This window comes from Eurosta solidaginis, chromosome 3 (genome assembly GCF_040869045.1).
Source record: "Eurosta solidaginis isolate ZX-2024a chromosome 3, ASM4086904v1, whole genome shotgun sequence".
In the NCBI taxonomy this organism is placed as follows: Eukaryota; Metazoa; Arthropoda; class Insecta; order Diptera; family Tephritidae; genus Eurosta; species Eurosta solidaginis.
The window spans coordinates 193,160,229-193,186,982 of NC_090321.1; the positions used below are offsets into that span (position 1 = coordinate 193,160,229).

Here is a 26,754-nt window from a genome sequence, read left to right on the forward strand (position 1 = left end):
TAGTCACGTAATCAATAACTACCAAAATCGATAGATGTATTGTTTCTTTTAAATGGCAGTACTCTTATAAAACTCAAATGTCCGTTTTTGTGCCATAATAACAAGGTGCTTCAAAATTCATCGTAAAATTTTACATTTTTTTTTTTTGTTAATTTATTATTTTATTGAAAGTGGTTCAATGAAATTTTAATTGAACTAAAGATTAAACAGCCAACGAATTTTGGAAAAAGGGAGTGGCACTGCCCATTTATGCTAAAAAGTTTGATCTTAGTAACCGCTTTACCAATTTGTACCAAACTCGATAGACGTATTGATTTCTATAAAATTTTAATACTCGTTTGAAGGCGAAATGCCTAAGCTTTAAAATAAATTTGATAAACTTTAGAGAAATGCAATAACGAAAAGTATGTATTTATAAATAACTAAATTAATTCTTTTGTTTTTTGAAATAAAAAATTAACTTGTACATAGATATCTTATTTTTCAGTAAAGTAACAAAATTGATTAGTAAATCTCTTTTTCATTGTTGTGATAAGAAGCGGGAAACCATTTCTGAGCTATGCGCATCTGTAAGATATGTCTGTGTTCTTACATACCTCATAGATGATATGACTGGATCAGAAGAGATAGCTAACATGTTGAAAAGGTCTTCGTTTTGTCTAACTCGTGATACTTTGCAGGTGTTCATACATCTATATCTTTTGTAGTCCTTGTTCTTAGATTCTTGAGCTTCTTCAGACAGTTCTCCTAATGGTAAGCACTGGTACTCTATTAAATCTTTTCCATGTGCTAAAATGTTATGTACCGTTGGTGTAAGTTTCTTCTCAGGTTACTTTTGATGCAGCAACTCTGTAGTTTTAGATGCATATTCTCCAAATTTGGGTCCATTAACTGGTTCATGGCAGTTTAAAATATTTAAAATTACTCCCAATCTATTCACAATATCTCTATCAACTCCTGTTATGCGAGCGAGCATTCGTTTCAAAAAATCTTCTTGGGGAGTTACCATCATTTGTATTTCCGTATCCATACTTTGGACAGTCAACTCTAAGGCCAATCTCTTTATAGAATGCATCCTGAATTATTTTTTTCTCCTGTTTTGTTTCTCCTTACATGTTGTATTGTCGTCGAAAACTTCTCCTTGTTGTGGTAGTGTATAAGCCAGCTTCAAAACAAATTCCATACATCTTATCCTAGTATGCAAAGGAGATATTCCATACTCATAATTTAGTACGTCAGTTATTGAATCATCAAGATTTTCAAGACTCCTTCTCGTATTTAAATAATATCGGGCGGCACAATATAGTTGATGGCGGACGTGGATTTTTCCAATATTCTGAAGCTTCATCTTTTAGTCGTAATGGAACAATAGAAGCCATAAACATATTACTATCTGTAATTGTTTCATCGTCTACATTTATTCTTTGTTTATATGCGCTTTGTCCTGATGATCCATCACAGCCCCACTTAGTTATCAATGCTAGCTCCTTTGGCAGTGATTTCAACTTTTCTTCAGTAAAGCTTTGAAGGAGTCGTGTAGACGTATGATCCATTAGGTTTTGTAGCTCAATTTCAGCTGATAATTCCGTTATTTTGGGACTTAGAGGAACTGCTTCTTTCTTGGCTTGAGTAATTTTTTTGTATCCAGGTAAAATATCGGCATTACGTTGCAATAATGACTTACGAAATATAATACATTTTTTCTTCGTTAAACCGATATCTATAAACAGCGCCAAAGCTTCTTCGGGAGTGTATTTCCTAGGTAGCGCATTTGGTGGTGTGGGAAAGCTGTTTTTGATCCTTGTCAGTCGCACTGGACTTGCTACCGCAACTGCTTCTGTTATATGAGACTTCACGTTTTCTTCGTATTTTTTATATTTAATAGCCAGTGTTCTGAAAGATGAGTCGGGGCCATAGCTTTTGTGGTATCAGACAGCTTCCTTTTCCTTGTGTAGGTAGAACACTCTTCTATGGGTTTTGTTGGTCTCCCTCTAGTTGGATTGGTTGACGTGCTAGGCGCTTCTTCGTCCAAAAAAGTTTTGTCAGCTAGCCACTTTTCATGCTTACTTAGAAATTTTGAATTGTTACGATAGACGTCCTTCCATTTTCTTTCTATCATAATGTATTGTAAACCATTTTTTTCTTCCAGGCCTTCCTTTTCTTTAATGCTTGTTTCACTCGCTAATTCTCTCATATAGCCTCAACGAAGTCCCGTCTTGACTTTGTAGATTTAAACACCGCAAATAGTTTCGAGTTTTCTAGATACATATTAGAATTGGCTTCGAGTGTATCTGACTAAATATTAATCTGTGAACTATATTGAAAAATACTATTCACTTTATTTAAGTAAACAGAATACTTAGTTTCTTAATCTCCAAAAGACGAATGATAATGTGCATTGTATGATGGATAGCTTTATATACCTACTCAAATTATTAAAATGAATTTCAGGTATACAATGTTTTTCATTCTCTAGAATGGCTACGTTTTTAAAGTCAGGGTAGTGTCCTGTGGCCTTGCAATGGGAAGTTAAAGCCGTCTTGTTGTCCGAAGCATTATTCGTTAATTTTATATTGGAACTATGAGGGGAAATCCTTGTCTTGAGTTTGAGTTTTGTTGTCCCAACATATACTTTGTCGCATACGTAGGACCCGTCACTATTGCACGGGATTCTGTAAACAACATCACATCCTGACTTAGAACGTTGTCCTTCGTTTTGCTGAAAATTGTTTGCAACGTGTTATTGTACGTGAACGCCAACTGATACTTTTCTTTGTCGAACATATCGGATCTCCTTATCCTTTCCGATACTCCTGGAATATAAGCGATAGATTTATATATTTTAGAGTCTTTATCCTTTTTCACCGGTTCTTTGGTGCTCGTTGATTGATGATTTAGGATTAACTTGTTGATAAAAGTTCATAGGAAAATCATTATTTTCCAAAGTTTTCTTGATTGTCCCAATGTTCTTATTGTGAAACATCTTGTCACTAATTGTCAGAACTCTTTTTATATAATTCTTCGCAGTGTTTAAGATAGTTCTGCGTTGGTGTTTGGAATGATAATTTATCAGTCTTTCGGAAGCCGTAGGTTTTTTATACCAATCCATGTATAATTTATTATTATTTCTAATTATAAGTGTGTCGAGGAAAGGAAGTCTATTATCCATGTATAATTTTTATTATTTCTAATTATAAGTGTGTCGAGGAAAGGAAGTCTATTATCTTTTTCTACCTCCATAGTAAATCGAATTGTTTTATAATATTTGTTGTGCAATTGAAGCATGTTATCTAACTCCTCTGTTTTAGCGATTGCAAATATGTCGTCTTCATAATTTGTCAACAGACGTGGCTTGGTTATTGATTCTTCCTCGAACTTAGTTAACAACTCCTCCAAAACTATAACCGATATGACTGGGGAGGCTGGTAATCCCATTGGCATACCTGATCGTTGCTCGTAGATTTTGCCATTATACTTAAAATAACGGTTTTCTTTCACACAAAATTTTACTATATTAAGGAACAGCTCTTTTGTTAACAAAGTGTGCTCTTTAATATCACCCCACTTCGAAGAGATAATATAGATAGCTGCATCTACGGGAATACTGGGAATAATTTTACCTTATTTACTATTTTTCTGTGATTCTTCTAATCAGTCGATCATACATATCCATATGTGTAAGTGGTGACTTTGTTTTGAATATGTACTTAAGTATATATTAAATCAATTATTATTATTTTTATTGCTTTGTCCCCAGTCCTGATGATGACTTCAGATTGAAGTCGAGATATCGATCAAATAAATTATATATGAATATAAACAAAAAATAAGTTTTATTCATCTGTGGAGCCTTTTAGCTCAATAAATCTAACAATTTACAATTTCAAGGCTATTAACTTGTATTCAAAATGTTTTCATTTTAGAACAGAGCTAGTGAGCAAATATTCTCAAATTAAGTTTAAAAAAATGTTTTTTTGGGTTAATTCTGATTGCTAAATCATTCAACATTTAATGTCAACAACTTAAATTAGTGGAATGGTGAAAGTTGCTACAGCGTAGAAAGATACATATGGCGCGATTTTCTCGTATTACACAACTGAAGCTAAAACAAAAAATTTCATTCATAACAATTAACTCAATTGTTAACAGAGCATAACTTCATTGTAATATGCTATGTGGTTAAATCAAAGATATGCGTTTTGATTTCAAACATGCTGGGCTGTGGTTAATGCAATTCATCTGATCCTTAGAGCAAGTCTAGAGTTGCATAGCTACAAAATTAAAAATTTGATAAATACGAGATTATTTGGGAGCAAAGCTGATTGTTTATGCAAATTTATTGTTGTTGATATAAGAAAACAGTTACAAAACAACACACAACTATGGCTGCTAGTAGGTACAAGATTCTAAATGACCAATTCTTCATCAGCTAACTTTTTGGCTACGGTGATGAGAACCTGTAAACATGGTGGTGTAGAAGGCATTGGCAACCCTATCATCGGCATTATAATTTTACGTCTTTTAACTCCTGTTCCTTTGAAATTTTCCTACATTTAATTTACTTTTTTCTTGTAATTTCTGATTTGGTGTCTGATTGCTGTCATTTCAGCTCAACGATAGAAGTGCATTATTCAAACATTACACTTCTAATTTCACTGAGTTGCGACGCGTCTTAAAGATCAATCTCCAAACAGAGTAAAGTGGCGTCGAACGAACTTCTTTTTATTCTTGGGGAGAGTTTGGTGCAGTTCTAATAAATTAGCCATGGCTCTTATCTGAAAAAAAACAACATTTTCGATTCCATCGGTATTTTCGGATAAACTTCTTAGCAGTGGTTTGATTTCCCTGGTGAGGTGGACAGATTTTGATTAAAATTTATCCTTCCTTCCTTGTAAATATTAATCCTTCTAACGTTGATATGGGGACCTCATGAGGAGCTGCAAGTGTGAAATTTACAGGGCGAAGATAGTCTAGATCAAGTGTTCCAACGAAACAACGCAGTCCTAGTAAGGGGAAATATAGTCCAGGGACTAATAAAGAAAGAGAACGGGGAATGGTCGCGAAGTAGTAAAGAGTACCTTGAGGTGCTTTCCCATCACTTACATTTCGATCACGGGTAGTGTCGGGCTCGGTGAAGACTTTAGTTAGGTAAAATCTGCGGGCGCACATGGTATATTATCTGCCGTGCTACAAATTTCGAGCAGATCGATCGTGGAACGGCTTAAAATAATATTCGATGGATGCATTAGACTGGATCATGTACCGCACTCTTGGAGAACTGCGCTTGTATAGTTTTTCTACCAAACGCGGTGAAAATTGATCATATGAATGATCAAAGACTACAGGCCCATTAGCTTAACATCATTTCTGCCTGAAACCTTTGAGAGGCTGATAGATTTGTACATAAAGTCCAATAACTAAACAACTGTTCTTCACAATACAACATGCGTACAACACAGCCAAGTCGGTAGGTTGCATAGGTGCATAGGTTGGTTATTAGCACAGGGAAATGTTTTATGTTTGTTCCTTACGAAACTGTGCACGCGCTTGCCGCAATTAAAGGTCTTTTTGAATAATTTATTGTAAACAAACAAGTTTAACGTTATAAGATATATGTATTAAGTGTTTTGTTCACGTCTTGCAGGTGTGTATTCTTCATACTTGAGGCTAATGTGCTCATTTACATGAATTCATACTTAAGGCTAATGTGTAGGTACACGTAAAACGCCTACTTACGACTAATGTGTATAGACACATTACACGCTAATATTTTTTTTTTTACCACCCATACTTTTGCAGAGGTTTAACTGCGCGACCAGAACGTGCTCTATAATAGTTTCCGTTTACTGGTTCATTTCCGCTGCTTACATCTGACTCATCACTTTCAGCAGGGGGAGGCTTCCACAGTCAACCTCTGTCGGATGTTCTAATTCCCCAGCGATAACACCTTTAGATGGATTTATAGCGCCTACCCCTTCGTTATTCGGCTCTATGTTGTTGCCATTCTGGCTTAATTAAATGAATCTCTAATGATATATGAGCGGCCATTAACCATTCCACTAACTTTTCCGTAATACCATTTTTTATCATTTTTTTTTTTAAATAACTAAGTCGCCAATATTCAGTTTCGACAATGACTGCGTTTTTATCATAATAATATTTCTGTTTTTCCTTTTTTCTAATAATCTTGTTTTGAATAAACTCTTCTTTCACGTATTTTCTACTAAGCATTTCTTCTAACACTGGCAGCTTTGTTTTAATTAATCTACTGAAGAACAATTCCGATGGGGTAATACTCATGCTTGCCATTGGCGTTGTATTGTATTCTGTAATTCTATACTGAAACTGATCCACTTCATTGGCCTCATAGCACCTTTTTAGAATATTTTTAGCGATTGCTACTCCTTTATTCAGCCATTCCATTACTCTGTGGGTATCTTGGACTCGATTATTTAAATTGAACATAAATTTCACGTGAAAACTCTTCAAACCGTGCCGAATTGAAGGGAACATTATCAGTTTTTATTTTCTAGCTACTAAAAAATTAGATTAAAAAAAATAAATGTAAGGCGCGATAACCTCCGAAGAGATCTAAGGCCGAGCTTCTCTTCCAATTTGCGTCGTGTTCCTCTTGATTTTCCCTACAAATTGGCCGGACGGGACCTACATGTTTTATGCCGACTCCGAACGGCATCTGCAAGGCAGATGAGTTTTCACTGAGAGCTTTACATGGCAGAAATACACCCGGAGCGCTTGCAAAACACTGCCAAGGGGCGACCCCGCTTAGAAAAATTTTCTTCTAATTGAAAAACCTTATTTCTAAAATTTTGATGTTGCTTTGCCCGGGGTGCGAACCTAGGGCATACGGTGTGATAGGCGGAGCACGCTACCATCACACCACGGTGGCCGCCAAAAAAATTAGATTAATAATCATAAATCGCAATGTAGTCACTACCGGCATATTCAAATAAGTCCACTAAAGCCATGTGGTATGGGTATTTACGAGTTAATTTTTGATTCAGTGGTTCTTTTTGATTATTTCGTTTAAACTGTTCACAAATAGTGCATGACGCAATCAACTCCTTTAAACTTTTGCTCATTCCTTGCCAAAAATAAAGCATTCCTGCCCTTGCAAGTGTTTTCTCAATTCCAAAATGTGGCGCATGTAACCACCTCAACATTTTGTCTTGTAATTTTTTTGGAATTACCAGTCGATGGTTCTTGAAAAGTAGCCCATCTTCAAAATGTAATTCTGCTTTAAATTTATGGAAGAAATGCAAAAGTCATTTAAATGGCGGTAGTCTGGTCAACCCTTCCTCACATATTTGCACACTCGTTTCAGATTATCATCTGATTCCAATATTTTTCTGTAATAATCATAGTTATCTTTCGATACACAGACGGATTTCGTTACCGAGTGGATGACAGTACTCAGTTCTGGTTCTTCTGTACCTGTATCCACTGATGCCCGAGACAAACAATCAGCTAACAACATCTCTTTACCCGGTTTATAAACAATTTTTAATTGTGGATATTTTAACAACATCATGAACATTCTTTGCAAACTTGGTGTGACTGCATCAATAATGCAAACGCTACAGGACGACTCTATTGAATTAATCCCGCGCCTAACCCATCCTTAGACGCATTAGCCTGAATAACAACTGGTTTCGTTGAGTTAAAAGTCTACAAAACAGGGTTAGATGTAACGATTTTAACTATGGAATCCGGGAAGCTCTTTCTGTAATGAAACACCGGCATTGCATTCTCTTTCAAGTATAAAGTAATTTTTTCAGGTTCTTTGCCTAGGCCAGTAAAGATATCCTCATTTTCATATACAAATTTGTCTTGCTCATTTGAAAACCTAACTGAGTCAACATCCACTCTTTTAATCAACTGTAATTTAGTGCATGTTTCTAACCCAAGTATCGGTTCAAATGCATCATCAACAACTAAAAACTCTACTTTTTCACTGAGATTTTTCGAATCAAATATTTCAACTTCAACAATACCATAAATGTTGATAAGTTTATTACTATAATCAAATACATGAACGTCTTTTTGTTTTTTGTTAATTATACTCATCTGAGCAATTCCTGACATAGAGGTCCGGCGCCTGTTTGTGGAGTTCACTGATGACCTGCTTGTGTTTTTTGGCTTCATACGGCTGTGTTCTGAGGTACCATATTTCCTCATAATGCTTGCGGAGATGACTCCTTAAGCCCCTGGGCGGTGTTAGCTCATCAATCAGATGTCTATTGGGATGCCCAGGTTTCTGAGTATTCAACAGGAACTGTTTGGTTAGCATTTCATTTCTCTCCCTGATGGGGTGTGTTGTCGCCTCATTATGTAGATGGTGTTCTGGGGACATAAGAAGACAACCCTTGGCGGTTCTGAGGGCAGTATTTTGGCAGGCCCGTAGCTTCTTCTAGTGAGTAGTCTTTAGGCTTGGCGACCATATCGGGGACACGTAGCATGCGGCTGCATGCTCACCAAAATGTAGATCCTGATCAAACGTCACACCCAAGATTTTGGGGTGTAAGAGAGTCGGTAGCGTAGTGCCATTGACGTGGATGTTCAAAATGGTCATTCAGTGTAACCCCATTTAATGGCCTCCTAGCTCTGCTCTGTTACTAACAATTATTAATGCCACTCTACGAATACCAATAAATACTGTTAAAATAACAGATTTCCGGGCAACATTAGAGTAAAAGTCTTTTAATTAGACTTAGATTTGTGTGGCGGGATAGTCATAAGTACAAACTAGTGAGTGCCGTGAGCTTAAGTTTCTCTTTAAAAGTAGCTGATGTATTTGCAGTTATTGGCAGTTGTTCGCTGGTGAAAAGACCATTGAAATCACTGTTTTTAACAACAAAATCAGTTTGATTGAGAATATTGATACAGAAAATATACTGGTAACTTCAAACCAACAGTTTTTCGTCAGTTGAAACAAATTTTTTTCTTGACAAAAAACGCGGTTGAATTAACCGCAATGCAATAGTTTTACAAAATGCCGATTAATTCAAGAACAAAAATGCTTTCTAGATTTTAAAAGCTGCATTTCTTTCCATGTATAAATCTAGAGGCATTTCAGCATTGTGATTTAGTTTTATGTTATCAATAAATAATATTGGGGAAACTTTAACGGATTAGTGGTAATAAGCGAAAATATCACCCTTATCCTTACGCGTTTTTTTTTAAATTGGCATAGCTCTATCTTAGGCCTATTATATTAGACTCTCTAAAAAAGGTGCAAATAGCACCGAAACGCGTGGTATGAAAGACAACTTTAAATATAATTGGATTACTAGATTATACTTTTAAAATGCATTATATATTATGGAGATTTTGGGATAGGGCGTTTCTCAATAATATCCAGAAATAGGGGGTAATTGAAAAATTTCAGATATCGTTAGTTTATCCACACATCCATCCAGGGGCGGATTAACCCTCAACGGGGCCCTAGGCAACCATCAATTTGGGAGCCCTATTTTTTACGTCCGTGCCCTTCTTTTTTCGATTAAAATATACAAACTTATGTCTTTCATAAAAATTGTATTGTCACAATGTAATAATATCAATAAAACTACTATTTGTATTTTAAACATGACGTTTTCGGAAAATTCATCAATTATATCATCAATATCGATTTTGTTCAATAAATCTGACTCAATGCAAAGTATACCTACCATCTCGAGACGCTCTTGTTGCGTTGTAGCTCTTTCAGCAGCTTTGATTCTTTTTAATTGCGAGAAGGATCGTTCGGCAGAACAATTTGTGATCATTAATGTTAAAAAAATCCTAAGAGTTATTTCTGTGTTCCATTAGAATCTTATACAAATGACTATGAGTTTTTTGTGCATCAGTGTATCTAGAGTTCACGTAACTTTGGAATTGTTTCATTTCAATGAAAAATTCTTCCAAATCTCTAGAATAAAAACGAACTAAGCTATTTATAGCTTCGTGGAGGTATCCATCACTTAGAGAAAAGTTGATGAGAAATGCAAACTTTGATATATATAGTTTCGCACGTCGTTTGATTTCCCTGTGAAGATTGTCGATGATTTCGAGGAAACCTTTTGTCCTAAAATCATCGAGAGGCGAAAATTCTACTTCTGGAGCATTTCCGGCATTACGTTGTTTTTTTCTACGACGAGTACGATTTACGATTTCTGTATAACCTACACCAGGTAATAATTATTTAGTTTTTTCCTCAGTAATCAGTTTGATTTAACCACGCTTTTGTGAAGTACGCGATATTGAAGTATAATTGTACTAGTCCCAAAGTAGACTAAATAAAGACCATATTACAAAACTGAATATTGGAGTTATTTGTTCGACAGTTCAGCGATACTAACGTTACTAGAAGGTGCAAAATATCGGGAAATCCCCAAATTCGTTACAATACATTCATTTACTTGTCATCCATCATTAACCATTCACTCGTTCATCATTCTAGTTGAAATTTCCGTTCTGTTCCAAAAATAACCGAAATTTTTCAAAATAAAAACCACCAGTGTACGTTTAGAGATATTTCTTTTTGAATATTAAATATACTCTCCTTTCACTTCGATACACTTATTTGCACGCTCATACAATTTGTCAAATGACTAGGAAATGTCCTTTTAGGAACCTTGTCTAGTTCGTCGGTCGTCGCCTTTCGAATGCGGTCAATTGAGTTTTATTTATTTGAGTAAAATTTATTTTCGGGTGCCCCCTAAAATCGGGGGCCCCAGGCAACTGCCTATTCTGCCTACTTGTTAATCCGGTCCTGCATACATTAAAATTTATTATACATATAAAATAGAATGACTCAACTTCCGCCAAAATGTCTCCTTTGTACTGCTTCCATTGCTTTATAAATCTAACAAAAGAAAATTTATGTATTTATATGTACATATATACTAGATGTACTTTTCTACCTATAAATAATATGTAAAAATGAAAACATTAGATGCGAAAGTCCAAACTTGTGCTCAACTGCATAGATTATTTGTTATTTCAATGCCAACATTTTCCGATAATTTTCACTTCTACAATGTCTTCGTGACTGTTGTCGTTTAAAAAAAAATGCCCACATTACTCGTAGTACAAGTTTAATTGTACTTGCTTTAAATAAAATATTATTGTCTTCATATGGTACTCAGTGATTCGAATTCCACAATAGTACATTTTAGACGCATTTAAATTAATTTACAATTTTTTGTTTCTTCATTTTCTTTTGAGAAAGTTGTGAGAGAAAATAGACATTCCATGGGTAGTATGATAATCATTACCAATATGGACGAGGATTTCAAAAATAGGCCCTGCTATCTTTATCAAACACCTTGTCTGCCGTTCGGCAGCATCCATTGTGATTGTAGCTAAAAACAATTTTCGGGATAGGCAAATTGGCAACACATCAATACGCGTATAAAAAGCTCAGAATTTGCTTCTTATATGACTATTTTCGGTATGATTTATGTGCTTTAAATTGGAGATCAGTATTCAGGGCGGATTTTGGAGGCAGATCCGAAGCAAATATATTAGGGTAGAATCCTTTACATAAGAGTTGTCATTATCAACAAGAAGCTATAGGAAGTAACATACCCGATAATCCCCGACAAACCACAATGGTGCTTCGGTTATATGGTCGGAATTCAGCAAAAATAAGACAAAAAACTTGCACTGGTACATACAGCATCAATTACAATCACGACACGAAGCGGAGAACATTGTTATTCCACAACGTTACCATACATTTTTAAATTTTGTTCCGAAAATGTTTGAGGGGCTATTATTAAATATTATCCAATCTACTTGAAATTTAGCATTAATATGTATATCTTTTAAATCATATGAAACACCCTAATGTATATGTATATTTTGCCGTTTTATACAAAATGTATCAGTCGCCAAAACACATGCTAAACTTTTCTTTAAAATTTCAATAATGTTTTTCGCATATATTTTAAATGATTTATTTGTGAAAGACAACAACAGAGGGAACTTTTTGTGTGTCATATTAAAACAATGGGAAATGTGCATAAATAAGCTAAAATAAAATACATAGATTAAGAAAAAAAATGCTCACCAAACAGAAGTCCATCGAGTACTTAGTATGTATGTATATACTCAATCTAACAAGACAACGGGAAACGTCAGGGTAATAGGTTAAATTTAAACCCCTGTATTGTATTGTTGCTATATGGCTTGTCCAGAGCTGGTATGGATCGTCATAAAACGATATGAGTAATGAGTGAGTAGTATCTATACTTTTCCAAAAAATTATTGATTATCTCGTACTCGATGCTTTTTACGAAGTACTTTGTAAAACATCGATACTTTACCAAGTACCGATGGTTTAAAGGTTTAAATTCAACATAGTACAGTCCATTAACTCGATAGATTGAGTAAAAATTTAGATATCACCAAATCTGGTACACGAGTTATCTGAACTCAAGACTTCGTCGATGATGTGACAAAAACTGCTAACTCCACTTTTCACCGAAAACGACTTTAAGATAATGATGGAATGGGAAAGGATTCCGCTCAAGGTGGCAAAAGAGATACATATGTATTTTTTGTCCAGAGCCTTTAAAACCGAAACCTGCGAACTCCAACAAAATTATGAAATGAAAGAAATATAAAATATTGAGTTGCGTTTTTATGCAAATTAGTTCTTTCGCTCTACTGTGTAATTTTTTTGAATGAAGTTAGGAGCTTTTACCGCCTCGTCGACGAATATTGGTATTGGAAATGGGCAAAATCAGTTAACAACCACTCAATTCGAGCGAAATCGATTGGCAGCCACGTCCTCTTTTTTAACACGCTTATATTAGCTTCACTTGTATGTATGCTTGTTTGTAACTCTCTAGACTAGGCGTGCAAATAAGAGTTAGAACCATCTAGCGGCAATTATTGAATACTCGTGGCAGTGGTTAAATAACTCGCTACAGAACGAGTTGTGCTTAATAGTCCTGCTTGCTATGTGTCCCCACCTGACACCAACCATCTCATCAATTGTATTGTGGAACCAACGCCTCTAACATCCCTCTCATTATGGTCCACCCCTGTTGAAACAGCAAGTTTCCTTGGACTCCCGTTAGAGGATATTACTGATAATTTGTGATTGGTCGCACCTATTGGATGGGACGAAGCACTGCTACAACAAAAACAACAACCGATGACAATACAATAATTTGATGGTGGGATGAGATAGGGTCAACGGACACAATCTTTGACCTTATGACTACTTCAAATGGCCATAAGGTCAATTTTAACTTTGCACACGTATCAAGGACCGATGGCAATACAATAATTTGATGTTAAGGGGTCATCGGTCCTTGATACGTGCTCAAAGTTAAAATTGACGTAATGACCATTTGAAGTAGTCATAAGGTCAATTGACATTGTGTCCGTTGACCTTATCTCACCTTCAAATTATTGTATTGTCATCGGTTGTTGTTGTAGCAGTGCTTAGCCCCGGAATTTAATTATTCTGCTAATAACTTAAATTTAATTAGAAGTAAAGTTAATTAAGTATTTATGGTAAATTTTCGACCTTCACCTAGTGTAACATAAGCTATTTGTGATTAAAAATTATTTTTTTTAAATTTTTATTTCGGTTGGCTATAAAAGGTGGTACCCGGCCTGCAGAAGAAACATTTTCGAGCTGCAGACTTAATCACCACCTCTGATCTGGTCTTCGTCGGACTCAGTTGATAACAGCGATAAGGTCTGAATTACATTAACTTTTTTCTACAAAATTTAAAATTTAACAAAATTTAAAAAAAGACTAAATTTCCTCACTTTTGATAAAAGTTCCAAAGGTCTCTATTGGATCGAGTATACATGATACCTTTTACTGAATAAGTATGCGTACTAGCATTGATACTTTGATCCAAGAACCGATATCGATTTTATTTCTTAAACTTCACATTATAGCCGATAAGGTGTACCGCAGACCCGGTTTTAGTTTTCCAAATTTCAATTATCTCTTTACCCAGTAAGACACAAATTTCGTTTTACTTGACCTTAGATAGCCGCTAGTTTCAGACATCTTTTAAAACTCACAAAAAAATTTTTTTTATTATATGCAATACAAGATGTACAATATACATGTTTACTGTTTGTAATCGATTTACTTTCTGTTTTTCTTTCTTCAGATAAGCACAGCGGCAAACTGCAAAGGCGTTGCGAAAAATGGCTATACAATTTATGTGAATGTACCTACACAGAATAAACATCGATCGACAATTTGTATTACTGCATATTTATGTAAACCGAGTTTATTGACGAGCTGTTAATAGAGTTAGAAACAAACTTGCCATTTTGTGCGCACAACAGCATCTACAGCAGAAAGTCCCTTCCACCGTTATAATTTAGTTCATGGTGCGACTTGTTTTTAGGAAAACCCTTATTACTGGGGAATTTCTTAAACGTAATTATCAACAACTAAATTAAAAATCAAAAAACTAAAAAGAAAACAGCAAAAATGAATAGCCTTGTTAAAGTATTTAGCAACTTTAGAGAGTTTTATAATGAGATCAATGGTGCTACACTCACCGGTGCCATCGATGTGATCGTCGTGGAACAACCAGATGGTGAATTTCAATGTTCACCATTTCATGTACGTTTTGGTAAATTGGGTGTGTTACGGAGTCGTGAGAAAGTGGTAAGTATATATGAACACTTGCTATATGAATAGCTGGGGACTGCGGTCAAAGCGCATGTATGTGACGCTCCGTAAAAAAGACCTTAACTCGAAAAAAACCAATATTTTTTTAACGATTTATTACAATTCGTAAAAACAAGAGATAGATATCTTTATTACTTCTTGAGTTAGGAGCAGTCAAAGTCAACAGTAATTTTGCCGTATTCTGGCGATCATGCGAAAGCTAGCCCACACGTCCTGTTATTGTTGTTGTATTAACAGTGCTTCGCCACACTCAATGGGCACGACCACTCACGAATTGTCATCCAGATTCTATAACGGTAGTCGAAGGAAACTGGCTGTTTCAACGGACCATAGGGAGATGGGTGTTAGAGGCGCAGTTTCCACATTAAAATTGAACAGATTGTTGGTGTCATGTGGGCACACAACGCATGCAGGATATACATTACGTATGTCGGGGTTGATTCTGGATAAGTATGAGTTTAACCTGTTACAGTCTCCAGAACGAAGTTGGGCCAGGGTGACTCGTGTATCCCTTGGTAGTGTGCTTTCTTCTTCCGCAAGGGTAGGATATTACATAATTATAACGGGGTTCACCGGGCGCGTCCTGACAAAGGCGTTTACCGATTCTGTGTGGATTTGGCTAAGGGCCTGCCTGGATCTCGTCATAGTGCTTTAGGAGATGTCCCACTCGTCCTAATGCATCTTAAGGGCTTTTTCTCGCGGAGTTTCACATCAAATAGTTTTTTTTTTTTTGTGGTGATTTCTTTAATATTCAACTGTAATTTATTGGTGCGAAATTGACAGAACACTGAAACCGGGTTTTCTCCAAAACCAATTTGATAATCGTAGCAATTAACATCATTTTGACAACACTTTCTGACTGTTTCATAGGCGTTTCGGGATCACTTCAGGTTCGTTCTGGATTATTTTGGAGTCATTTCGCGACGATTTTAAGGTCGTTTCTGGGGTATTTTTTTTTAAATATTTTCGGCATCATTCAGGGACTATTTCAAGTATTTTCTGTATTCTTTTAGAAATCAATTCGGTATTTTTTTCGGGACTACTTATTTTGAAATCATTATTGAACTACTTCTGGGTTATTTTGAAATAGTTTCGAGTTTATATGTGATTGTTTTCGATTATGGACTGAATGAATGAATGTTACCAGAATTTTGTTTAACGGCCAAACTGAAAACCTCTATCAAAAACCAGGACCTATGTTATAAAATAGCTCCGCCTTCTTGGCAAATACTATATGCCTTTTAGAACCTATGTCACTTGCTACTTCTAGATCTGAAGACTGTATAACTTCCAAAAGCTAGTGTCTTAGCGTAGCGAGCGCAAGCCATGAGCACAAAGCATGCTCGATCGTTTCCTCCTCCAACCGGCACTTCCTACATTTCCTATCACTAATTAGGCCTAATTTGAAAGCATATGAGGGCAGAAGACAGTGTCTAGTCAGAATACTTGTCATTTGCCAACCGTGCTCTGTTTTTAATGATAAGAGTAACTTTGTTAGTCTAAGGTTGTAAGATTTTCCTGCACAACTATCGCCTTCTCTTAATTTCCAACAATTGCTAAAACGTCTACGGTACAAGCTTCGAGGAATGCGAGCTTTTTAGCTAGCTCATCCGCTTTTTCATTCCCATCTATCCCTACGTGTCGTGGGAGTCAATCACCCTTATTATGGTTGTCAATGTCAACCATCACTTCGTATCGTCGTCGACATCAACGTCACGTCAATGCGAAATGGGTATTTGCTAAAACAATGTATTGGCGTTGATGTGTTATCGATAGTTTTATAGAAAACTATGATCCCTATACTTTTGACAATTGTTTATTTACAATTTTTTCAGTGGTTATTTGGTAATTAGTGTAAAATTTATGCCCCCCTGTTATACCCCTTGGCAAGGGTTGGATTCTTTTCCAAATCTGCAACAAGCTCCGTGAATTGATTGTTGTTGGTTATTTTTACCATTTTCTGAAATTAAATTAAAAATAAATAAATAACGTGTTTTTATAAGAATAAATAAAGCGTCTATCAATTTTTAATAGCCGAATTTCGTATTGCAGCGCTTGTCTTCACCAAAAACTAAGTTGACAAATTTTGCGTCACGTCACGTCAACACAACCTCAATATTGTTTTAGCTGATACCAAGGCGTATCCATGCCAGGTGGTGGCAAAGCGAATTCAATCAATTCGCCGTGCAGAAGAATGTCAAGTGAAATGCAAATTTTAATTTATTTCGATTAACTGACATATAAAAGTACAAGCCAATGTAGGGAAAATAATCAAGAAGAAGCAATCAGCTATTGGGATAACAACACCTGGTACTGAATTGACCTTGGCCGATATCAAAAAAGCATCAAAACCTGTCAATACCCAGCCAGCATTTTTTGAAAATTTTGATCAAAAAATATTCAAATATCATACCCTAAGATGATTAAAAACGTTCAAATTTAAAAACATTTTCTGTTCGAATATTAACGTATCGTCGGGAGAAAAATATACCATAAATGTGATTATTTTTGAATAATCATTTATGATTCATATTTCGAAACGCTTTTTATTCATATTTGATATCATTGTAAAATTGAGCTTTAATTGTTTTAGAGTAATATTTGACTGCTTTTCACAGCCATTTTCTGATCATATTCGTGAATATATTTCAATCGTTTTGGTTTAGATTTTTGACTCATTTTTGAATGCGATTATGATGCATTTATTCTTCATATCTCATTCAAAATAAGATACTACATAATAATCTTATTTCATCAGGGGAAGAAAGCATGCGGAAGTGAGCTATTTGAACCACAGGTCACTCGCAAACAAACTTGACCGATATTCACCTGCGACTACAACATCCAACATCAGCTATGATCGTCAATATCTTAAAATACGACACGGTACGGGATGTTGAAGACATATCGAGGTACATATGTCAAGAGAGTTTCACTTACCTGGTCAAATAGCTCACAACTTTTGTATTGTCCAACTATTATGTATTATCTGGGGAAGCCGAAGGTGGAGAAATGGTTGGAGAAATCTTCGGGCATGAGCAGCATTTGCATTAAATTGTCTTAATAATAAAAATTTAATATACATATTTTTTCTGAACTTCATGATTGAAAAAATGTGTGTATGTGAAAAAAATAAGTTTTTCAATGAAAAGTAAAATTTTAACAAGTATAAAACTCATTATTCAGTTAACAAATATAGTCAGAAAAGATTCAGAAAGGTGAATTAAAAATGATTATAAATGTTTGATCACCTAAAGTAAACACATTTGATTCAAATATGATTCCAAAATGTGATTGAAAAACTATATTCAGTTTTTGTTCATCGAAAGGTAAGCATATTTGATTATTTTTTTTGTTGACTTTTATGAAATATTAAAATGTAATCATCAAAGGACTTCAAAAATGATTCCAAAACGTGATCGAAAAATGATTTTCAGTTTTTGATCATCAAAGGTATTCATATTTGATTATTTCTTTTGTTCAATTGTATGATAACTCATTATTTAGTCAGAAAGAAGAATCAAATTGTATTTATATGTAGGGAAATTCAAAATTTAATCATCTTAATGCCGTGTGGGTAGTTATCGACTTTGACAACGCCGATACTAATTTATGATTATAAATTAATTAATAAATAATTTTCTCACTATTGACAACCATAATAGGGGTGAATATAGATGCATGCTTCACCCTATATCGATTCTTTCAAGGAATTGCTTACACTTTAAGACATTTAGATAATGTGCTATGCGAGATCTTTTCCTTAATTTCTGCTTGGCTGTCAATATAAAAGTTGATGCGGCTGCCGTTCATACAGTATTTCTACTGCTTTTGCTACGGCTCCCACTTCCGCCTGAAAAACACTACAGTGAACAGCTTATAGAATCTGTTTATTTTGTGATCAGCGCAGTATAAGGCAGCCTACTCCGTCCATTACTTTGGAACCATTGCTTCAGATAAATTGGGTAATTTTTTTTTTTTAAACCTACCCAGCGATCTGTTAGTTTTAAATTTTGTACAAATGGATAATAATCAAAATTTGGCGCAGATATTGAGTTTTTTCCCGCTTATTTCGAGACGTAAACTATGACTGCTCTTTACTAAATTAAAACTAATTTAACCCTTTCGATCCGAAAAGCCTGTGAGGTAAACAGAACTTGTTAAAGGTGTTCAATCGTTACAGTGGGCAAAGTAAAAACATTCTATCACATCAAGATGAAATTCTTGAAAAAGGGGTGGTGGGAGGGGCTGGGACACATAAGTCCCGTCAGTATTTTTGTATGGGACTTATTTGTCCCGATTAGTATTTTATGATCCCTTACCTAAAATATAATTGAATTTGGTTTTTATAAGACAATTTACTTTATTTCAAATTCAATGAATAATTTCGGTAAGGAATACAAAAAAAAATAATACTGAAGCAATACAGTATAAAAAGCGGGTTTTTATTTTGTATAAGGTGCGAAGCAATCCTTGCAGTGAGGAATTTCGTATTCTTCGCATATCGTCTTGGTTCTCCTCTCCTTATTTTGTTCCACACAGACTGTGCCACGCCTTCGCTTAGGAATTTGAAAAGGTAGGTGACCTGCGGCTAGTTTCCTTTTTCTCCCAGACATGCCACTTCGACGAACAGCTGCTCTCTCCTTCCCTTTAGCTATCATATTTTCCGCCAGAACTATCATGAATTCTATGAGTGGATTTTGTCTCCGTCCAAGTTGAGAACTGATTACCCAACAATTGCCAACTGACATCATCAATAATCGGTAAAAGAGTTGTTTTGAGTTGTTGTGTCTTACAAATGGCAAATTATTATATGACATAATTATTATTCAACCAATTACGATTTTTTTTTGTCCAATATATGTGAGCTTTATATTTTCGTACTTTGCTTTGGAGTTTCGCAGAAGGCTCAAAGTTTTCACTATTGCCGTCTGAAAAATCGGCATCCTCACTAGATGACTCCAACATATTAACAATTTCACCTCAATCAAGTTTTTTTGGCATATTAAGTCTATACAGAAGTAAATAATAATATCAACACATTCTGATATATTTCTAAGAAATGGGCATATTCAGTCCTGACTGGGACACCGATCATGAATACTGATGGGACACGTACATCCCAGTAAGATAAAAATGCTAACAGTTATTGAAATAAACAGAAAATCTGATAATTACATACCTCAATGTATAACGAAAACACTAGCTCAAAGAATTAATATACTTACTTTTGGTTGATTTTAAAACTCAATAACCACGAAAACTTGCAAAAACAGCGTCACTTACAAAATTCGCGCCCAAACCTGCGTTCTTATTTTAACTAAAGAGAACATGTTTACCACTAAATGTCAAATAACGGAAAGGCATACCGTTAGGAATACGATAAACTACGAAATGGGATCAGCTAAGCCCATTTTAGTCACTTAATTTCCAGGCTAGGCATCCTCAAACATATACCGGGACACATAGGCCACGTTCGGATCGAAAGAGTTAAGAATAAACGAAAATATTAATATATTTTTTATTTGTAGGTTGATATTGAAATAAATGGGGAAGCAGTCGATATTCACATGAAACTGGGTGAATCTGGTGAAGCCTTCTTTGTTGAAGAATGCCCTGAAGAAGATGCTGAAGAGCTGCCAGCAAATATGGCCACATCCCCTATACCTAGCAGCTATTTTCCTAGTAAATATGATAATGATACATTAGAGAATGAGACCGTTGAAAGCAAAACTAAGTAAGTTCATACATAATAAATAATTTTTATTTTTGGTATATTGGTTGTGTAGATGTTTTAATAATCCTAGTATGTATATAGTAGTACAAATTTTGTGTATTTAATTATTAAGCATAGCAACATACATACACAATTATATTGATTTTATAATATTCTTTTCCGTTCAATTCTTTTAATTTTCTTAAAAACAAATTTTATTTATTTATTTCATTATTCTATTTAGAAATGCTGGCGATGATACTCAACTGCCGTTACCATTGCCACGTCGTAATTCCATTGACTTCTCAAAAGAGGCTGAAAGGCAAGATCAAGTGCCGAAATTTGAGAATCAAGTCTCTGATTTCAGTCACAGAAGGTAGTATGTTTTATTTTTTTAGTTTATGTAAAAATTTAATGCATTATTAAATTCTTATCACTGTTATTTTTAACTAATCCATATTTTTCACATACAAAACATATTGATATCTAATACTTAGGGCTATGTATATATGCGATTAATCGAGTAAGTTGAATGATCAACTGTTCAAATAGTCGATTATTTGACTAATTAAAATTTGGATTATTCAAAGTTTGACATTAGTTGATTAATTAGTAAAATGAGTTACTCAAAAATTACTAATTTTGCTCAAAAGCTTCTATGTAAAGTTGACTCCAAAAAATTCAACAAAAAAATACATATACATACCTTTAACATTTGATGACCGACGGGAATGGAAAATGCAATAAACGATATAAATCACTTTATTAAAACTGTAAATAATCAATAAGGCTATTATTACTTAACTTATTTAATGCAGGATCAATCACAAAACTTGGATTAATCACACAAATAAAATTAATTGATTGAATAATTTCTAATATTATTAATCAATTTGTTGAGTAATCAATTAATCGCACAGCCCTTCTAATATTTTGGGCCATATGCACAAAACTCGTGAGGATTTTTTCCATTACAACCAATTCAAACATTATTATACTCAGCTGAGCAGAGCTCACAGAGTATATTAATTTTGTTCGCATAACGGTAATCCGTAACGGCATAAACTAATCGAAATAGATATAGACTTCTATATATCAAAATGATCTGGGCGAAAAAAGAATTTCATTTAGCCATGTCCGTCCGTCCGTCCGTCAACACGATAACTTGTGTAAATTTTGACGTATCTTAATGAAATTTGGCATGTGGGTTCTTGGGCACTCATCTCAGATCGCTATTTAAATGAACGAAATCGGACTATAACCACGCCCACTTTTTCGGCATCGAAAATTTCGAAAAACCCGAAAAAGTGCGATAATTAATTACCAAAGACGGATAAAGCGATGAAACCTGGTAGGTGGGTTGACCTTATGACGCAGAATAGAAAATTAGTAAAGTTTTGGACAATGGGTGTGGAACCGCCCACTTTTAAAAGAATGTAGTTTAAAAGTTTTGCAAGGTTTAATTTGGCAGTCGTCGAAGATATCATGATGAAATTTGGCAGGAACGTTACTCCTATTACTATATGTGTGCTAAATAACAATTTGCAAAATCGGATGACGAAAGCCCCCACTTTAAAAAAAAAAAAATTTTAAGTAAAATTTTAACAAAAAATGTAATATCTTTACAGTATATAAGTATATTATGTCAACATTCAACTCCAGTAATGATATGGTGCAACAAAATACAAAGATAAAAGGTCATTGAATCCGCCTCGGCACATTTCATTCCCGCCGGGAGAATTCCCGAAATCCGGCCCACTTCCCGGCGGAGGCCGCGAGCTTAGCGAGGGAACGCGACCTTATAAGACAGCTTGATCCAGGCGACCCCCAAATAAGGGATATAAACCAACGCATCAGATTGCTTGTGGACGAACACAAGCGGGCGAAATGGGAAGAGCACCTAAGAGGTTGTAACCTCTCTACCGGTGTAGGTAAACTTTGGTCCACCGTAAAGTCCCTATCGAATCCGACTAAGCACAAAGACAAAGTTTCCATCGCCTTTGGCGATAAGGTGCTGTCGGATGCGAAAAAATGCGCGAGCGCTTTCTGCCGACAATATATAATGCATCCTACGGTCGACAAAGATAGACGGAGAGCCAATAGACACGCACATAAACACAAACTCAGCGCGTCACCAATTACCATCACCGCTAGAGAGGTTGAGGACGCCTTTGGTCGCGCTAAACCATCCAAAGCAGTGGGCCCAGATGGCATAGCCATGCCGATGCTTAAAAACCTAGGGAAAGAGGGTTTCAAATATTTAGCGCATGTCTTCAACCTGTCTTTCCACCTTTGTCATACCCGAGAAATGGAAAATGGCCAAGGTGGTCCCGCTACTAAAGCCTGGGAAACCAGCTAACGCCAGTGGCAAAGACGCTTGAAGCCATTTTGCTCCCTTATTTCCAAGCACATTTGCAGCTAGCCCCTCATCAGCATGGCTTCAGAAAACTCCATAGCACTACCTCCGCGCTAAATGTCATTGGCACCCAGATAAATTGCGGTTTGAATCAATATCCCCACCATAGAACAGTACTCGTAGCGTTAGACCTACCAAAAGCTTTTGATACGGTCAACCATGGCTCGTTACTGCAAGACCTGGAAGGGTCCACCCTTCCCCCATGTCTTAAAAGGTGGACCGCAAATTATCTGGGTGGTCGGCAGGCATCGGTGCAATTCAGAAACGAAACATCAAAACAAAGGAGAATTAAACAAGGGGTGCCACAGGGTGGTGTCCTATCCCCGCTTTTGTTTAATTTCTACATATCTAAGCTACCTTCACCACCGGAAGGAGTCACAATCGTTTCCTACGCCGATGACTGCACAATAATGGCCACAGGCCCAGGCCCAAAGATCGATGAGCTATGCAATAAAATAAACGGCTATCTCCCTGATCTCTCCAGTTTTTTCGCCTCGCGAAACCTGTCATTGTCACCGACTAAATCTTCCGCGACCTTATTTACAACATGGACGCCCCAAATGTCGACCATATTGAACATCCACGTCGATGGCACTACGCTACCGACTGTCCTACACCCCAAAATCTTGGGTGTGACGTTTGATCAGGATCTACATTTTGGTGCGCACGCAACCGCAATTGTTCCAAGAATTCAGAGCCGTAATAAAATCCTCAAATCCCTTGCTGGCAGTACCTGGGGAAAAGATAAAGAAACGCTCTTGACCACATACAAAGCAATTAGCCAGCCGATTACGTGCTACGCGTCACCCATATGGTCGCCAAGCCTAAAAACCACCCACTGGAAGAAACTACAGGCGTGCCAAAATACTGCTCTCAGAATCGCCACGGGCTGTCTTCTTATGTCCCCAGAACACCATCTGCATAATGAGGCGAGAATACTCCCCATCAGGGAGAGAAATGAGATGCTGACCAAACAGTTTCTGTTGAATACCCAGAAACCTGGGCATCCCAACAGACATCTGATTGACGAACCAGCACCGCCTAGGGGCCTAAGGAGTCATCTCCGTAAGCATTTTGAGGAAATACGGCACCTGAGAACCCAGCCGTATGAAGCGGAAAAACACAAGCAGGTCCTTGGTGAACTCCATAGACAGGCGTCGGACCTTTATGTCGGGAATTGCTCGGTGAATCCAGTACTTGAAGAAAAATATCCAGAACTCGCAGAAGTGGAACGCATACTCCCCAGGGAAACGCGTGTCACTCTTGCTCAACTTCGTTCTGGATACTGTAACAGGTTAAACTCTTACCTATCCAGAATCAACCCCGACATATAAAATGTATGCCCTGCTTGCAATGTGTCCCCACATGACACCAACCATCTCTTTAATTGTAATGTGGAACCAACGCCTCTAACACCCCTTTCCTTATGGTCCACCCCTGTTGAAACGGCAAGTTTCCTTGGACTCCCGTTAGAGGATATTGATGACAATTTGTGATCGGTCGCGGCTATTAGGTGGGGCGAGCATTGCTACAACAACAACATAAAAGAAAATTTCAAAATGGGCGTAACTCCGCCGTTTTTCATTTAATTCGTCTAGAATACTTGTAATGCCATAAGTCGAACACAAATTTACCAATCCTTGTGAAATTTGGTAGGGATATAGATTCTATGACGATAACTGTGTTCAGTGAAAATGCGCGAAATCGGTTGAAGCCACGCCCAGTTTTTATACATAGTCGACCATCTGTCCTTCCGCTCGGCCGTTAACACGATAAATTGCGCAAAAATCGATATGTTTTTACTATACTTAGTTCTCGTACTTATCTGAACTCACTTTATCTTGGTATTAAAAATGGGCGAATCCTATGACCACGCACGATACCGAAAATTTCGAAAAATGAAAAAAGTCCATAAATATATACTAAATACGAAAAAAGGGATGAAACATGGTGATTGGATTGGTTTTTTGAAGCAAAATATAACTTTAAAAAACACTTTGTAAGATGGGTGTGGCACCCACCATATTAAGTAGAAGAAAATGAAAAAGTTCTGCAGGGCGAAATCATAAACCCTTGGAATCATGGCGGGAATACTGTTCGTGATATTACATATATAAATAAATTAGCGGTACCCGACAGATGATGTTCTGGGTCACCCTGGTCCAGATCTTGGTCGATATCTCGAAAACGCCTTCACATATAAAACTAAGGGGCGCTCCCTTTTAAAACCCTCATTAATACCTTTAATTTGATACCCATATCGTACAAACACATTCTAGAGTCACCCCTGGTCTACCTTTATGGCGATATCTCGAAAAGGCGTCCATTTATAGGGTTCCATACCCTTTTAAAATACTCTTTAATACCTTCCATTTGATACCCATGTCATAAAAACACATTCCAGGGTTACCCTAGGTTAATTTTCCTACATAGTGATTTTCCCTTATTTTGTCCCCAAAGCTCTCAGCTGAGTATGTAATGTTCGGTTACACCCGAACTTAGCCTTCCTTACTTGTTTTTAAATTAAAGTAATTACTACATATTGAAATGAGGTTTTGTACATTTGGCCCTTTGTTTCGATAACATTGATGTGACTGTGGACTCGGTATGCCAGAATTGTGTTTGTAGAATATGACCATAGGAAAGATATATATATCCGAGTGCGTTCTCAATCGATTTCGATGTACAGTTAATGTAGTTAGATTACTGCTTGTCTAAAAAGTAATGGTGTGGTCGAGTTGTTATTAAAAATTTAAATTAACCGACCGTTTCGAAAAGTACTTTGACCCACAATTCATCGATAGATGCCGCTGAATTCGAAATAATCGTAAAAGTCCACGGTAGCGACACTTTTGTGCGAAAATTTTATAATTTTAAAGAAGACTGTCAAAGATTAGATTATTATACGCAAAAAGCATTCTAGAAGTAAGAAATATAGTCAGGGAAATTACAAATAAAAAAAATTAATTGGTAGAGCCCAGGAAAGGCCAAAGAAAAGAGTTACCGTCGCGACATTATAAAATTGATAAATTGTGTTTATTATTTATAATTATTTCCGTACCATACACTGTAAAATTTGTTTATTAGCTCAGAGGGGTCTGATTTGGTCCATAAGCAAAAAAGTTTATTTCTTCGTTTTTCGCAGTTTGTCTCTAAAACATAGATTTTAGATTTAGAAGTTCGAAATCGGATCTTTTGTAATGTATTTTTATTTATTTTTTGTATGTATAAACTTAAAAATGGCCTTTCAGTATCAGCATTGTTACCTGGTCACAGGCATATTAAAGACAACTGTAGAGGTATAGAGCTGGCATGTAAAAAGCCCCTTTTAGACTTCGTGCGAGCACAAAACACTAAAAACAGGGATTGTATTAAAATTGGGCGTTCAAGAGGGAGTGGCGTACTAAACGCTGTTCAACGCAAGTATAATGCCTCCCTTATTATGTTGGGTAATTCTGATACCATCCTTGACCAGATCTATGTCAATGTCCGTGGCTCTCCACAGTCTGGATCTCTATATCGGGTTGCATCATACATACCGCCGAACAGCTTGGAAGAAGTTTATAAAGCTTATGTTAACAATATATCGTCCCTATTTCTTAATAAATTGGGAGATAATCACTTATGTGTTTTAGGGGATTTTAACCTTTGTGATATTTCTTGGTCTCATAGTTACTTCTTTTGATTCATACGTTATCTAATCTAATCTAATATCTAATATATATTATAAATGGCAAAGTTTGGATGTTAAGATGTTTGGATGTTTGGATGTTTAGATGTTTGGATGTTTGGATGTTTGGATGTTTGGATGTTTGGATGTTTGTCCAGACGTTTGTCTTTGTGACTCAATAACGCAAGAACGGCTGGACCGATTTGGATGAAATTTTGCACACATATAGCCAATAGTCTAGAAGGATATACTAGCTATATATTTTTCAAAAG

General features: G+C 36.0%; 1 protein-coding gene across 6 annotated transcripts in view; it reads left to right on the forward strand.

Annotated features, from left to right (window-relative positions):
* Lpin (phosphatidate phosphatase LPIN) overlaps positions 1-26,754 on the forward strand; it is a 100,367-nt gene that overhangs the window by 21,260 nt on the left and 52,353 nt on the right. For all 6 annotated transcript variants that reach the window (XM_067774387.1, XM_067774386.1, XM_067774385.1 and 3 more), the window contains exons 2-4: positions 14,148-14,656; positions 20,212-20,417; positions 20,641-20,772. In XM_067774387.1, coding sequence (XP_067630488.1) covers positions 14,477-14,656; positions 20,212-20,417; positions 20,641-20,772 — 518 coding nt within the window. In that variant the 5' untranslated portion in view covers positions 14,148-14,476. The remainder of the gene's footprint in view (positions 1-14,147; positions 14,657-20,211; positions 20,418-20,640; positions 20,773-26,754) is intronic.